This window comes from Myotis nattereri (genome assembly GCF_964212035.1).
Source record: "Myotis nattereri genome assembly, chromosome: 6".
NCBI lineage: Eukaryota > Metazoa > Chordata > Mammalia > Chiroptera > Vespertilionidae > Myotis > Myotis nattereri.
The window spans coordinates 62,935,326-62,952,670 of NC_138081.1; the positions used below are offsets into that span (position 1 = coordinate 62,935,326).

The following is a 17,345-nucleotide window of genomic DNA, read 5'->3' on the forward strand; positions in this document are numbered from 1 at the left end:
GTGTGCTCAGCACTGCAATGCCACATCTCTCTCACGCTGACCTCCACATACCACTGGGTCCCAACACCTGAGCTAAGAACCATCTAATTTATTTTGAGCTGTCAAGCCTTTTGGAGAATCAGGCAGGGTATGAATACAAAAGCTTATCATTCATTTTCTTTTCTTTCTTTTTAAAAAATATATATATTTCTATTGATTTCAGAGAGGAAGGGAGAGGGAGAGAGAGACAGAAACATCAAGGATGAGAGAGAGTCATTGACCGGCTGCCTCCTGCACGCCCCCCACTGGGGACCAAGCCCACAACCCAGGCATGTGGCTTTGACTGGAATCGAACCTTGGACCCTTCAGTCCGAAGGCCGATGCTCTATCCACTGAGCCAAACCAGCTAGGGCATCATTCATTTTTATATAAACAAGTAGTCCTCACCTCACTGTATTCTTATCAAAACCTCATGAGGCAGTTATCATCATCTTTGTAAAGAGGAACTGAGGTTCCTAAATGTTCTTACCAATGAGAAAGGAGAGAATTGGGAACAGGAGCCAGCCTTGATTCTTAATCTACTTCTTTAACATTCATGTGTCCAAATCATTTGTTTGTTCTTTTATGTTATTTAACTAGAAAATGTATTTGGTGTCAACTAGGTGCCAGATATTGAGCTAGTTTATGTAAGACATGGCTCCTGCCTTCAAGTAAGGCCGAGTCCAGAAGGAAAATAGTCAATGACAATATAGTGAGGTAATGTGATAGAGAGATGAGATTAATGTGAATGGTCATCAGAGATGTATTTAACTTTCCTGTAGTAATGTGTTGGGGATGTGGGGAGAGAGAATGAATTAGTTAATGGGTGTGTTGGTGTATAGGGGGTCACCCTGGGGGAAAGTTCTGAAGAGATGATATCTGACTGACTTTCAAAGGATGACAAGAGACAAGGCGGTGTCCACTGTGGATAGAGCTGTGGGTGCAAAAGCACAGAGGTTTAAGAGTGTATAGCTCAGTCCCTATGACTGATGCATAAATTAGTATTTCCCTAATTTATTAAAATTTTTATAAACAGTCCTTTAACTTCACTTCCATCAAAGAGAATGGTTAACTATACTAGAAAACAACTTCTTACCTTAATATTGATTATAATATCAGGTTTCAAATCTAGATTTTTAATTAAGGTTATTTGCTGCAAAGTAGTCATGGCATCCTGTGGAAGTGTTGGTAGTTCAGTGATAATATAACCTGTAGAGTAAAATATAATTTTTAAAGTGTTATATTACCCATGTGAGAGCATGGAATTATTATTATTGCTTAACAAAATGTCATCTAATTTCTGATGAACACTAATGCAGGGGATGGAACCTGCAACAGAGGTACTGCCCTTGACAGGGAATCAAATCTGAGAACCTTCGGGTCCACAGGCCAATGCTCTAACCACTGAGAAACTGGCCAGGGCTCCTTATCAAGTTTTGGTGTAGGATCAAGAATATCCACAGTTATCCTAAAGACCATTAAAATACCCTTCCTTTTCCAATTACCATTGTGTGAAACTGAATTTTCTTCATGTACTTCAACAAAAACAATATATTGCAACAAACTAAGCAAAAGCAGATGTGAGAATTCAGCTAGGTCTTCTCTTAAGCCAGACACTAGAGAAATTTGCAAAAATAAAATATCACTAAATATTGTGCTTTGAATAATATAATTATGTTTATAAAATATGCTATTTATGTTAACATGTAACTGTTTTTTTTAAATATTTTAAACATGTTCTAGTTTTAATTTCTAATATGGTAAATACCGATAGATATAACCCATAAGTAAAAGCTCCTTTGGAGCCTCAACAATTCTCATAAGTGTAATGGAATCTTGAGAACTGCTATCCTATACAATGCCTAGAGTAGTGTAATAAAAAAAGCTACTAAGCATCTGTTGGTAGATGAATAAATGTGTCTCATAAACCAACCTCAAAATCCCCACTTAAGAAGATATCGATCACAATCTTTTATTTTAAAAAAAATCAGATCAACAACTCTCATGGTAATCCAAAACCTCATTAAATATGTCAGTTTCTCCTATACTTTCTCACTTTACTTTTTGCCTCTATGCATTGGACGCTGTCCAGAGAAGCAACCCTAAGCAGAAAGGGAGATCTGTTATCTTGGGTTTGGATATGTGAGTGTTACCATGATTCTCTCCTGTTATACTATAATCCTTAGTTTCCAACTTGGCTTTCCCTTCCTTATTTGTTCCTGCTGTTATCTTTGAAACACTCTGCAAGAGGAGTGGATCCCGAGGCATTCATTCTATCTGAGGCTCTTTAAGCGAGCCCAAGGCACCACTGCAAAAATACAGCCATGCATGCAGCTGCGCCTTCTCAGGAATTGGAGCCTGAGCCGGGTCTTTCTCTGCTTGCCTCCTCCTGCTGTTGTGCCTTTTTTGCTTTCTTGTCTCAGCACTCCCCTAGTTTGGTCTGGCTCCTGTCGTTAATCTAGTCCTCACTTGATTAACAACTTCTTTTGAACTTGTTTTCAAGGCTTTGACCAGTGCCTCCTCTGGACGTGTTAACGTCCAGGTCTGACACATCACAAAGGTGGGTGCTGTGGTGAATGGGGCAGCTTGCCCAACCCTAGACTGAATTCAAGCCTGGCCCAGCTCACCCCTCCCATCAGACAATTCCAAAGCCCCTGGTCAGCAACCTGTTGGAATGCAGGGAGACTTCTCGGGTCCACAGTCAGGGGGTAAACTGGGTGAGCAGACTGAAGCCTGCCAATAACTAGAGCCAGAGGACAAGCTGGGGCTATTCTCGTTTCCGTTCCTGCCTGAGAAGTGTGGATTAATACGGAGAAACCTAAATAACCGATTGACAGGACTTAGTAATCAAACTCAGGGTGAATGGGAAAGCAGTCAGCAGAAGCTGTCAGCACTGTGAGGAGGATCACAGCAGCTTTTTGAAGCTTTTGCTGAAAAAAACAATGCTAAAAGAAGATTGGATCATGTAAAGTTAATTCATACAAAAGGAGAGTATAAAAAAATAAAACAAGTAAATAAGCAAAACTATCTGAAGTGCTGGACTGAATTCAGGCTCTAGGACCTGTGCCAGGGCAAAAGAAAGAGCAACTCCAGAAATTACTTCTGCTCAGACAGAGCATTTTTAAAAAAATATATTTTTATTAATTTTTAAAGAGAGGAAAGGAGAAGGATAGAGAGGTAGAGATATTGATGAGAGAGAAACATCGATGGGCTGCCTCCTGCACGCCCCCTACTGGGGATGAAGCCAGCAGACCTCCCGGTTCATGGGCCCATGCTCAACCATCGGACCACACTGGCTGGGAAAAGCAGTTTTAAGGCTGCTCTGATAACCACCAATGCACAGAAATAAACATACCAAAGTGAGAGATTTCTAGGGAGCTGAGCTTCTCCAACATTAGCTTTATGACAAGTTCATCTGGAATGCTTTGACCACTCATCAGCATTGATTGCAACTAAGAAAAGCACAGATATTTTACATTATTGTATAATATACCTGTGATACAGTGCTTTAAAAAAATAATAACTTTGAAATTTAGATTTGTTTACCATAACCCCTGCTTCGGTTTCATTGGCAATATGTTCTTCCAAAATTGTTAGAGCTGAAATAAGAATTCAAAATATTAGCACAAAGTGGTATTAGAATTGTCAAATTAAGAAACACATTTGTGTGTTTTGTAACTGGTAACAAAGATGAACATTTGTTTATCACTTTAGAGTGTACAAAGCATGTTTACACACAAGCGTAGAAGCAGCAGAGTATTTTCCACGGAGAACCCATCTCTGCCACCTTGGGGAAGCTAACTTCCTCAACACCGCCATGCCCCGGGCGCTTATGCCCTGTATAATGTGCAAGAGAATATGAGCGTGAAATGAGGCTGTGTATGTGATAATGATTTGGAAATGGTGAAGTACTGCACAAAAGTATCTGGACTATATTACTTATAACCATACCGTTATATCCAGAGCCCATTAATTTTGTATGCTGGTTGTAAAAAAGGGAAATATGCATCAAGAAATTATAAAATAGATAAAAACAGATAGAAAAAGGGTCCTAAAGCTGAAATTTGAATAATGTGTTTCCTTTTTTTTTTTTTTTAAAAAAATGTTTTTATTGATTCTAGAGAGAGAAAGGGAGAGGGATAGAGAGAGAGAAACATCAATCAGCTGCCTCCTGCACACCATCTACTTGGGATCGAGCCTGCAGCCCAGGCATGTGACCAGACCAGGAATTGAACCAGTGACCTCTTGGTTTATGAGTCGATGCTTAACCAGCTCAGTGGCTGGCTTAACCAGCTGGGCAAGTGCTTCCTTTTTAAGAGGAAATATTCCATCTCTTGCTGGAAAATGTCCTGGGACAGAAATGACAGGGAGGACCCAGAGCTATATTATGCCCCTCGCTGCGAATAGCCTATGGAACACTTGATATTCTTTAAGATTTCCTACAAATGAATTTTTTGATCAAAAAGGAAAATTTTATTTTTTTAAAGTTTTTGTGTGTATATTTATTGAATTGTTTCCCTCCAAACGTGTATTCAATTGCAATTTCACTAACAGCCCATGGAATGTTCATTTCATAAATTCTTGCAAACAATGACTGTAGAAACTTTAAAAATTTACTGCCAACTTGATAGGCAAATATGGATCCGTGTTATTTAAATTAGCATTTCTTTGAATAACAATGAGGTTAAACTCTTTTTTTCTTATATTTACCTATTGTTTCTACCTTTATGAATTGTTTTTCAAAGAGGCCATAAGTAGTTGTATTGATTATCAGAAAATTTATATATAAAGACATCAATCCTTGCCTTATATATTGCAAAGAATGTAAGTCAATGTATAAATAATAAAAAATAAATTTCTCACTGAAGATAATGAAGTGCTGGGAAATATTCCCAAGAGCAGTTGTGAGAGTTTCTTCTCTATTCATGTTTCATAGGAAGACACTCCAAAGACACATATCCGCAACAGCTCTAAATGGTGAAACCGGAGAACTGGAGGCGACAGAATGGAGTCAAAGACCCTTCATAAACCCTCCTACATTTTATGAACAAAACTAGGACTTACCAAAGGGCAAAACATGTTTGACGCTATTATAAAGATAATTCACTGGGTTGATAGTGATGTGTGATAAAGCAAAATGTTAGTCACAGACGATAGATAGGTTATATGAGTGTTCATTGTGTAATATTTGAAAGTTATTATACTAAAATATTGGGGGGAGGGGAGTAAAATTTACCTTCTACACGAATACATTTCCATTCGTGTGCTATTTGACGGGCTAATGTTGTCTTCCCAACACCCTTAAAAAGAAAGATTATTTAAAACCCAATAAAATAGCTATTTGCCAGTGGAACAGAGATTCTTATTTTAAAAGAGTCTATTGACAGTTACTATTATCAAGTGAACTATTTTCCAAAATAAATGAAGAGTATACCCGAAAAATCAGGAAACTGTACCAAAATAATACTCCATGTAGTAAACACTTTTGAATGTCAAATCATTGTGATTATACTGAGATTCATCATTTTAGTTCCTTCTTAAAGTTCATAATCATGAATTGTTTATGGCCAACTTCCTGCAGTCCCTCCCCCGGCCAGCCGGCTGGCCCCCCAATAGGCCTTGATCACTGGCCAGGCCGAGGGACCCCAACTGTGCACAAATTTGTGCATCAGGCCTCTAGTAGATAATAAAAGGATATCATAAACACATTTATCCAAAATATATTTTAAAACAAACAAAATGGATAAATTCTTAGAAAAATCAGTTTCTTAACGAAAAAGAAGGAAAACCTAAGTGGTTCTTTAACCATTATGGAAATGGGGTCAGTAATTAAAAATCTTCCCACAAAGAAACCAGATGGTTTTGTTGAAGAGCTCCATGTCTTACAAGACTTGGACTTCATAAGACTTTTATTTAGTAACTCCCAATAGAAAAAAGTCCTTTTTTTAAAAATATATTTTATTGATTTTTTACAGAGAGGGATAAAGAGTTAGAAACATCAATGGGAGAGAAACATCGATCAGCTGCCTCCTGCACACCTCCTATTGGGGATGTGCCCGCAACCAAGGTACATGGTTCGTCTGCAGGCTGACACTCTATCCACTGAGCCAAACCAGCTAGGGCGAAAAAAGTCCTTCTTAATGAATATCTTAAAGTATCACACTCTAAGATAAAAGATCACGTTAATGAAGTAACAGCTCTGATTACTTTCATTGTTGATTTTTAAACTCTGTTATGTTTTTAGAAACATAATAAAATTATTAGAACCATTTCTTGGTATCTGTCCTAGGATCCATGTAACTTTAGGTTAAAAAGCAGGATCCAGCCTTTGGTCTCTGCTGTTCTGAAGAGGCTCTAACCAGCTCTGGCCCCTAATGGTGACTACCAACTAGCTCTGTGGTTGCAAAGAGCTCTCATCTAGAGGGCCTTACTGGAGCTGCCTAGAAAGGCAAGCTGTCTTATGACAGCCATTTTTGGGTCCTTCCTGTTTTGTGGAAAGACAATGCTTAGGTCCACTGACACATTATGGGCCAAGATGAGGCACCTTGCCTCCCAGTAGCTTCAGATATTAATGGGAGAACTTCCCATTTGTCCTAATATTGTCCCCCTTCACATACCCAGAGAAGCTCACAACAAATTCCACTGGAAGTTTTACATGCAGATTGAGTCTGATGTAACCTTGGATCACATACAGCTAACACTTGTCATTGTACAGTGCTTTGAGGAGTTAAATTCTTCGTAATACAAAACCAAAGATAATGTGGGTTCCTTTCCAATTATAATGCACAAGAAGAGAGAAAGTTTTACATTTACAACCAATATTGTATCAGGTTTTAAGTCATACAATGAAAGTCTAACAAACACTCAAAAAAATTAGTACACTGTGATTTTCATTCTTATTTGGTAACATAAGATTCATAAGATTATGACTTTAAAAACTAAAAAAGTATACTAAATAAATACTTCTTAAAAAAGAAGGAAATCTTACCTTTTGCAAAAGCATGGATGGACCTGGGGAGTATTATGCTGACTGAAATAAGCCAGTCAGAGAAAGACAAATACCATGTGATCTCACTAATTTGTGGAATCTAGTGAACAAAATAAACTAACAAACAAAATAGAAACAGACTCATAGATGTCAGAAGGGAGGAGGTAAGGAGGCTGGGTGAAAGGATTAAGCAAAAAAACCCCAAACAAACCCACAAAACCACAAAAACTCATAGACAGACAACAGTATTGTCATTACCAGAGCAAACTAGGTGTAGAGGGGGCATTAGAGGGTAAAGGAGGAATAAATGGTGTTGGGAACAGACATGATATGGGGTGGTGAAAATAATATAATATACAGATGATGTATTATAGAACTGTACACCTTAAACCTATATAACTTAATTAACCAATGTGACGCTAATAAATTCAATTTAAAAACAGAAGGACAAATTGGTCCTTAGAGCATAGTTATTGGGGATGTAAAGTGCAGCATAGGGAATATAATCCATAATATTCTAATAACTATGTATGGTGTGAGATAGGTACTAGATTTATTGGGATGATCACTTAGTAAGTTATGTAATGTCTAATCACTGGGGTGTATACCTGAACCTAATATAATAATGTATGTCAACTGTAATTGAAAAATAAAAATTATTTAGAAATGGGGGAAAAAAACACAGAACAAAAACTGGCCAAATTAATTAAGTTGTTAGATACTCTAGGGTGGTGTTTAGGGAGAGAGTGTGACGGTCTGGAGTGCTGTCATGCTCAGTGCCTCTATCTGAGTGTGTGCAGTCCATGCAAATGCACCCAGATGTACATCTATGAGTCATTTTCTGTATGCTTATTATCCTTCAATAAAGTGTTTTTTAAAATTATACCAAATAAGTTAGAAGAGATAACTTACTGGTTTCCCAAATACAACAAAGCAAACAGGTTTAGATAACATAAAGTGTTTTTCAGCTTCATCTTCATTAAATATATCCACAAAAGGATGTTCTTCTGTCTTCTCTTGAAAAGTCATAATAAAAAATACTGCAATAAGAAAGAGTAAGATTGTTAAAGTGCCTAATTTAGTTGGAATAAGTAGGTAGGCTAGGGAAAACTAAAATACCCTATAAATTTACTTAGCCCAGAAGCCGTTTCATACCACTAAATACATGGCTTTTGCTAATAATTGCAAATAAGTTAAACTCATGTATTAAAATAATAATAGGGGTCCAGGGAGAGGGACTGTGGGAGTGCACTAACCATCAGGAGGCGGCTCCTGCATTGAGCGTCTGCCCCCTGGTGGTCAGTGCAGGTCATATGACTGAACAACTGGCCTGCTGGCCAACTTCCTGCAGTCCCTCCCCTCCCAGCCAACTGGCCCCCCAATAGGCCTTGATCACTGGCCAGGCCGAGGGACCCCACCTGTGCATGAATTCGTGCATCAGGCCTCTAGTAGATAATAAAAGGATATCATAAACACATTTATCCAAAATATATTTTAAAACAAACAAAATGGATAAATTCTTAGAAAAATCAGTTTCTTAAGGGAAAAAAAGAAAAAGGAAAACCTAAGTGGTTCTTTAACCATTAAGGAAATGGGGTCAGTAATTAAAAATCTTCCCACAAAGAAACCAGATGGTTTTGTTGAAGAGCTCCGTGTCTTACAACCTTACAGATTCTCTTTCAGAAAAAAGGTAGTATAGACTTCCTACATAAATTTATGGGTCTCATATAACCTCCATACCTAAACAAAAGAACAGTGTGAAAAAGCATAATTATGTGCCAATTTCATTCATGAATAAGATTTTAAAAATCTTAATCAATATAATAGCAAGTTGAATCCAGCAATATATAAAAAAGATAACAACATCATGATCAAGTTGGGTTTTCCTCAAGAACTCAAGGCTGGTTTAATATGAGAACATTAAATTATCACATTAAAATAAAGGAGAAAAACTATATGATTATCTTAATGGAAAAAGTATTGGACAATTCAACACCCTTTAATTATTAATAAAAGATAAACTAGGAATAAAGGAAACTTCCCTAATTGATAAAGAGTATGAAAACAAGACAAACACATTTAATGATTAAATATTTAAGAAGTTCTTTTTAAAGTCATTACAAAGACAAAAATGTGTAATTATTCTCAGTTCATCCGATTACCTGTACAGAAAACTCAATCATGGATAAATTTTAAGAGTTAATGAGATAATCCGCTTTCTGGATTCAAAATCATTGTACAAAATTCAGTTGCATTTCTATACACCAAAAAACAGCTAGAAAATTTTAACAAAAAATAAATATGACTTTACAGCAAACATATAAGTAACCAGGATTAAATATAATCAAAGATAGATAGACCCTTTATGAAAAAATTACAAAACCTTATAAAAGAATTTAATAAGCAAACTTCAAAAATGGAATAAAACTATGTCAGAGTGGTCTGGGACACCGTTCAGGGAAAAAAAAAAATGGATTGAGGGGATTATATGCTTCCAGGTACATGGAATCTGATTATACTTCTCTATGGAAGTTAAGAATTTCCAAATGGGCTTAATATAACTAACATCATTTTAAGATGTCATTATGAAACAAGACATAGCGAGAAATATTCCTAGTATATTAAAAATACCTAAGATAAATACTTCATGAACGACAGGGCTGAAATTTTAAGCTTTTTATACCAAAAATATAAGTCACACTACCATGAAATGTAGTTTTAAAGGGGAAAATGCATCTATACCTTTTAGAAAGATGGTGCATTTATTAAAAAAAAACTCTATTAAGTACTAAGACTCTATTAAATACTAAAGCCTGGGATGAGACTACCTAGGTGGATGTCAAAAGTACCTTGAATCCCCAGGTTCCCCTGAGTGCTCTGCGTTAACAGAAGTAGTCCCTCCTCCTTTCTGGAAGATTTCAGGCTCTTCTGGCCTGGCCTAATGGAGATGCCTCAGGAGACAATGCTTGCCTTCCACCAAGATTTGCCTTCACCCTCCCTCATAGCTTCTAGAGCAGTAGCTGGGGTCAAATGTTAGCCTAGCCCAGGGGTCAGCAAACTCATTAGTCAACAGAGCCAAATATCAACAGTACAGCGACTGAAATTTCTTTTGAGAGCCACATTTTTGAAACTTAAACTATATAGGTAGGTACATTGTTATTAACTTAATTAGGGTACTCCTAAGCTGGCCTTTGCTAAAAACGTCCTCAATCTGATTGAGGTACGTTCGCTGAGGTTGACCCCTTGCAACTCTCCCATCCACACTTGTCTTGTATACTTGTTTCATTTATCTCCTTTCCAAAAACCAACTTCTGCACATGGGCCACGAAGTTTCAATTGCACTGTACGTGTGTGTCTGCACGTGGTATCTTGTGGAAGAGCCGCATGTGGCTCGCAAGCCACGGTTTGCTGACCATTGGCCTAGTCCAACTGGTGAGGCACTGATACAGGAAAAATAGGTATTAGGCACCTAAAGAGCTGAAGGGCCTGGCTATAATGTGCCAGTAGAGACCAGGAAAACATCCTGGGAGATCTTGAGAGTGCTGGGAAGGGGAATGTTGACTGGATAAGACTTTATTGACATGTGGGCTCTCTCCCAGGACTCATGCTTTAACATCTGGTTAGGAGACCTGGAGTGGGTCCTAATTCACCTGGTCAAGGGCCTGTAAGGAACAAGATCAGAAGATAAAGGAGTTTGGGGGAAGAGCATGTGAATGGACAAATAAGAGTGGTATGGCAATCACACTCCAAGGCAGCGATTCTCAACCTGTGGGTCGCGACCCCTTTGGCGGTCGAACGACCCTTTCACAGGGGTCGCCTAAGACCATCCTGTATATCAGATATTTACATTACGATTCATAACAGTAGCAACATTACAGTTATGAAGTAGCAACGAAAATAATTTTATGGTTGGGTCACAACATGAGGAACTGTGTTTAAAGGGCCAGAAGGTTGAGAACCACTGCCTAAGCCAGCCGTGGGCAAACTACCGCCTGCGGGCCGGGGCCGTTTGAAATGAATAAAACTAAAAAAAAAAAAAAAGACCGTACCCTTTTATGTAATGATGTTTACTTTGAATTTATATTAGTTCACACAAACACTCCATCCATGCTTTTGTTCCGGCCCTCAGGTCCAGTTTAAGAACCCATTGTGGCCCTCGAGTCAAAAAGTTTGCCCACCCCTGGGCCTTAGGCCCTAAGGTGATCTCTAAAGAGTCACACCCTTGTGTAATTCTCCTTCTCTGACTGCAGTCTGTGACTTGCTTCTAAATATAGCAAAAGTAATAAAAATGTCACTCCCATAACATCATGGTATAGAAGACTCCATCTTAGTGGTCTGGAGAGAGACCTCCTGATTGGCTCTGAAGAAATAAGTTATAAAAGGACCACATGGCAAGGAACAGTAGGTGGCTTCAGAAACTGAGTGCAGCCACTGGCCCCCAGTCAGTTAGAAAACTGGGACCTCCATCCTAGAGACAAATTTTGCCAACAATGTGACTGAGCTGGGAAGTGGATTCTTCCCTAGTTGAACCTCCAGATAAAAATGCAGCTCAGCCAACACTCTGATTGCAGTCTTGTGAGACCCTGAGCAGAGGATCTAGCTAAGCCATGCCAGGACTCCTGAACATGGAGACTGTGAGATAATAAATGTATTTTTTTTAACATACTGTATTTTTATTTATTTCAGAGAGAAAGGGAGAGGGAGAGAGAAACATCAGTGATGACAGTGAATCATTGATTAGCTGCCTCCTGCACGCTCCCTGTTGGGGGATTGAGCCTGCAACCCAGGCATATGCCTTGACTGGGAATTGAACCCTGACCTCCTGGTTCATAGGTTAATGCTCAACCACTGAGCCATGTCAGCTGGCAAATGCGTGTTTTAAAATGCTAAATTTGTGGTAATTTGTTATACTGCATAAAAAACTAAACAAAGGAACACAAAATATGTGGAGCTTTCTCACAAAGCATCCATCTCAGAAGAGGCAGTCACCAACCAGGTGGTCAGGGCGATTATCCAGTAAATGCCAACTAGTCTTTGTCCTTGGTCACCGCAGTGCTTGCCTCATGGGCTCAGACATGGAGTCAGCATGTGGCAGGGATGGAGGCAATGGAGGCTACGCATGCGCTCAACAACAAGGCTCCCTCTCAGGCTCCTCTAGTACTTCTGTTGAATGTCTTCCCTATCTGCTGCAGAGACTGAGGCTGAGCCCCAATATGATACACCCATTCAGTGACAAACTGTTGATTTGCCTTTCCTACCTGCAGTGCCTTGACCAGCATCACTTTCTGTGGCCTGGACTTGTAGCACTTATCAGGGGATCCCATGTAATACTGCTTTGGATCAAAGGAGCCTCTTTGTGGTAATGAAGATGTAAGGAGGATCCATGGATACTCCTACATACCACCTCACCTAGAAGCTGCTGGTCTGTCAGATTGTTAAAATGGCCTCTTAAAGGTACAGCTAAAGCACCAGTATGGGATTGTGTGGCATTGAGACACGGTGCTTCAAGATGAGGAACATGCTTTGGACCAAGGATTTGGTAAGAGTGACTCCCCTTTATCACTCTGTGCTTGATGTTTGCACCAACCTTCTTCACAACTTGAGGCTCTGCTGGATTGGAAGCCCTGGTTTTGACTGAGGAGAGATGCTTCTTCCAAAGGACCCACTTAGTTAGGTTTCACTAAACCTAAAATTGCTGCTGCCACCTGATTATATTTGGCTCCACATACCTGTTAAGGAGTTATTACACTGGTGGAGGTAGAGCTGCTGCTACATAATTAGGACAGGGAAATGTATGTCTTGAATGCAGGGGATTCTCTGAGACTCCTCTTGATGCTGTCACAGCCAGTGACTGGATAACTGTAGCAACCACCCACAACCTGACAAGGACATAATAACCAGGGGTTTATACTCTTCAGGGATGAAGGCTGGTTACTCTACTGGTAAAACAATTTAAACCAGCAGACATGCTGGCCAAAGGTAAGGAAAATTTAGAAGGAGTGGTAGAAGAGGGAAGTGATAAATTATCAGTCATAGACTTAGGATTAATTGCAATAGTGAATTCTGTAGTCTGTCCTGCTAATCATATTTTTGTGAGTCCATTTCTTTTAGAAATTGGGACCAGACACCATGTTGAAGAATCAGTGACAGATGGTGTGAACTTGGGGATATGGAGGAGAAGTGGATATGAGTGGTGCAAAGGTTGGAACAGAGCATAAGTTATTACTGCCCTGTTCATATCTACTTGACATACATCTTTTCCATGCATGGCCAGCCCAACTTCCAACTGCTGGCTGGCATGTGTGACTCTGCCTAATGGCTCTTTTTGGTTGCCAAAACCTATTCTGCCTGAGCACAGGGCAGAGTGGAAGTTCCAGGGGATTAACAATCAGCCAGTAACTGGTGGGGGTTGATGAACGAATACACCAGCTCCTTTGCCCCTTAAGAGGAAATAACTGAGACATCCATTCATCCATGTGAATTCCCCAGTGAATTCAGCCCACAGAGAAATTTGTTGGATAATATTCCCTTTATTAGCTTCCTTCACTTCCCTGTTGTTTTTGGGAGTATTCCCAATAGGAAATATTTGTATTCAAATTTTTGTCTCAGGATCTGTTTTTGGCTGAATCAAACTAAGACAAAGTTCAAATGGAAATGCTTAATTATAATATAACTAGAGGCCCAGTGCATGAAATTCGTGCACTCGGGCAGGGGGTGGGGGGAGGTCCCTCAGCCCAGCCTGTTCCCTCTGCCATGGGGAGCAGGCCTTAGCCATCAGTTGGACATCCTTAGCACTGCCACGGAGGCAGGAGAAGCTCCCGCCACTGCTGCTGTGCTGAGTGGCACTCCCCCTGTGGGAGCACATTGACCACCAGGGGGCAGTTCCTGCATTGAGCGTCTGCCCCCTGGTGGTCAGTGCACGTCATAGCGACCGGTCATTCTGCCATCAGGCCAAAACCGGCTCTCCGATATCCCGAGGGGTCCCAGATTGCAAGAGGGTGCAGGCCAGGCCGAGGGGCCCCACTAGTGTATGACAGGGGTTGGGGAGGGACGTGGGCAGTTGGCCAGCCAGGGAGGGACTGTGGGAGGGCTCCAGGGCTTGTGCAGCCCATCTTGGACCCCAGCAGCAAACTAACCTACCGGTTGGAGCGTCTGCCCCCTGGTGGTCAGTGCACGTCATAGCAAGCAGTTGAGTGGACTTAGCATATAATGAGCATATTACACTTTGATTGGTTGAATGGCCAACTGGTCGACCGGAGACTTAGCATATCAGGCTTTTATTATATAGGATAATTGAAAACTAAATATTGGAAAACCAGAATTCAACAAATATTTTAAGAGTTGTTATCCTAAATAAAAACATTATGCATATATTTAACTCATTTTCAGAAGAGTTGGTTTCCATTATAAATGGAACAGAGCTAAATATTTTTCCCTAGTTAAAAGATCCAAGTCAATGCAAAATACCAAAACTGACATGGTCACCTATCTAGTTCTTTTTTTTTTTTTTTTAAATATATTTTATTGATTTTTTTACAGAGAGGAGGGGAGAGGGATAGAGAGTTAGAAACATCAATGAGAGAGAAACATCGATCAGCTGCCTCTTGCACGCCCCCTACTGGGGATGTGCCCGCAACCAAGGTACATGCCCTTGACCGGAATCGAACCTGGGACCCTTGAGTCTGCAGGCCAATGCTCTATCCGCTGAGCCAAACCGGTTAGGCACCTATCTAGTTCTTAATAATAGGAGTACCAAACTGTGAAAGGAAATTTAAAATGATTAAATATTTATTTTAAAAGTTCTGTAATTTTTCAACTTTGAATTTATATGATCTCTAATGTCACATTATATCATATAATTTCTAATATCACATTATGTGTTTACACTATAACTCAATGTACATTTTTAAAGTGTCCTTACAATTTTAGCAGTTGAAAAACCCTCTAGCACTGGGTCCTGAGGGTTACACGGGGGCCCCACTCCTGGAAAACCTCGCACTCTGCCTAGGCCAGATTAGCTGCCACTCCAGTATTCATCTTATGCTCCCATAGTAGGTGCTCAGTAAATGTTTTTTGAATGAAAACATTAGTCTTTGAAAGGGGAAAAATTTTTAAAAAGCGGAATTTGTGGAGATTTCGAAGTTTACTTTTGCAAGAAAAGTAACTGGTCTGGGGTCCCCGCAGGAGGTGGACTTCCGTTCAATCTGTACCAAAATGCATTGGGTCAATAAACTACCATCCCTACTTACCTGGCCGCAACGGACCCCAGAGGACCCCACTGGTGGGCTACAGCCGCCTCCGGGAACCCTCGGATCTGTTGAGCGGTTGCCCGGGGAACCCCGGCGGGGCAGCGCGCAAGGACGCTTGGGAGGGGGCGGGGAGGGGCTCAGGGCTTGGGGGCGGGGCATCGGCGGTGCGGCTGTAATTTGTTTTATTATAAATATTCACTTTTGTACCTAAATTGGTATTCATAATTACAACACACTATATTTTCGCAAATACAGAAGGCGATGACCAGAGAGGGCGCATGCACTGCCCATTTATGGTCACACACACCAGGTGGAAGGAACCTCACCTTAACGCAGAGCGGCGGGGCTCCCAGGGCGGTGCTGCCCTGCGCCGCGCCGCTCCGCCTCCCAGTCCATTTGCAGAATTTACAAATGGGTAGCCTCCGGCACAAATAGATGGCCAAGCCCAACGTTGCCAACTTCATGTGATTAAAAAAAGTCCTTGGAGCATGCACCCTCCGGACGATGAGGGTAAAACAGGCAACAAAGGGATGTGAGGTGAAAACGCTGACATCAGCGAAGCACCATCACCAAGCAGGTTCCCAGGAACATAAAGGCAGACGTAGACCCGGAAAAAAACAGACCGACTCGGGAATGGCTCTGTCTGCAACTCGGAGAAGCACTTCAAAAGAAGCAACCCAGTTCCAAGCCTTCCCTTTTCCCAAAGAGAAGGTCAGACAAACAGGGGGCTGCACTAACTTGGCACCGTCTCCGCCCATTTTTTCTTCCGCCCGCACCAAAGACGGCGCCCTTCGCTCCCTCCCCGGCAGCACGCAGGCCCGGGCACCGCCGCCCGCCTCCCGATGGTACAGCCTCCACCCCCGCCCCGCTGGCCCTGGGGCGGGGCTTGCCTGGAGGTGGGGCGTCGGATCCGGAAACCCTGCGCTGAAGCCAGTCAAATACATCTTTATCTTTAGTGCCCAGGAGGGGTTCTTCCCGTCTGGACCTGGTGTCTAGGGTCCGAGGTGTCTTCTTTCTGGTCTTCTGGGGCGATCCGGAGGCTGCCGCAGTCTGGGCTGCGGCCTGGGGCCCTGCCGTGGGGGCTCCTATTTGCTGGGACCATGCCCGTGGCCGCCGCCCCCATCATCAGCTCCGTCCAGAAGCTGGTTCTGTATGAGACCCGAGCTGTGAGTACCGGCGCGCGGGGCGCGGGCGGGAGGATGGAGGGCGAGTGCGAGTGGACCGGTTAGGGCGGAGGCAGCACCCCCTACCCCCAGGTCCCTCGTCCCAGCCTTGCGGAATGGGCTTTGCCCAGTGATAGCACCCAAGACGCTGGTGCTTTTGCTGGTACGTGTTTCCGCTTACAAGATGCGGTGGGAACACATTGAAAAGAGGCGCTTGTGGCATCTCAGACACTGTTCATGCTGCTCTGTAGGAGTTACTGGATTCTTTGCAACTTTCCAAAGTTTATTCGAGTTCTCTGGTTCTCTAGTTACGGCACAGGCATGGGTATTGTGTGGTTGGAAAATAAAGCATAGCTTTTAAAATTGGGTTTTAGGGTCTGTGTTTAAAATTACACTTCATGATAACAAGATTGCATATAACAAGATTTCTGATGCTTTGGAATGTCTTATAAGGCACATTAAGTGGAACTTGGGTTGTCTTCTCTAGATAGAGTGCAAGAAGGTACTTAACAGTTTCTCAGTTTTAACATGGTCCTAATAGCATGTCTGCCTAAGGTCATCATTAGTGTAGTAACACTGTTGACTCCAAATTAATTTTGCTTGGATCCAGACCAGAAGATGAAATTATCTAATATAAGGCATTTGCAAATATTTCCGTTCTTTGAGTAGAGTCATACAGAAGTATCATTTTGACATTGAAGCCAAACCTTCTGCTTTCTGTACAATGGGCTGGCAAATAGAGACAGATTAGTTAAAAAATATAATACTATACCGAAAACCCAGAAATTTCATTAGTAAGCTGAGCATTCATGAGCACTGACTGAGGTGTTAGTGTTCTTTCTAAAGCACAATTAGTACTAGAGAGCTCATCTGCTCTGAACCTTCAGGAGTCCCCATTCTGAGGAGAGTAAACGCTGGATTCCTTAG

General features: G+C 41.3%; 2 protein-coding genes across 2 annotated transcripts in view; one reads left to right on the plus strand and one right to left on the minus strand.

The window, feature by feature from the left end:
* Nucleotides 1-8,042, minus strand: part of AK9 (adenylate kinase 9) — a 99,001-nt gene extending 90,959 nt beyond the window's left edge. Inside the window, exons 1-5 of the mRNA XM_081093563.1 lie at nucleotides 7,919-8,042; nucleotides 5,255-5,318; nucleotides 3,565-3,617; nucleotides 3,374-3,470; nucleotides 1,115-1,227 (exon numbers count right to left, since the gene is read on the minus strand). Coding sequence (XP_080949689.1) covers nucleotides 1,115-1,227; nucleotides 3,374-3,470; nucleotides 3,565-3,617; nucleotides 5,255-5,318; nucleotides 7,919-8,035 — 444 coding nt within the window. The 5' untranslated portion in view covers nucleotides 8,036-8,042. The remainder of the gene's footprint in view (nucleotides 1-1,114; nucleotides 1,228-3,373; nucleotides 3,471-3,564; nucleotides 3,618-5,254; nucleotides 5,319-7,918) is intronic.
* Nucleotides 8,043-15,261: 7,219 nt separating this feature from the next.
* FIG4 (FIG4 phosphoinositide 5-phosphatase) overlaps nucleotides 15,262-17,345 on the plus strand; it is a 99,392-nt gene continuing 97,308 nt past the window's right edge. Inside the window, exon 1 of the mRNA XM_081093863.1 lies at nucleotides 15,262-16,421. Coding sequence (XP_080949989.1) covers nucleotides 16,356-16,421 — 66 coding nt within the window. The 5' untranslated portion in view covers nucleotides 15,262-16,355. The remainder of the gene's footprint in view (nucleotides 16,422-17,345) is intronic.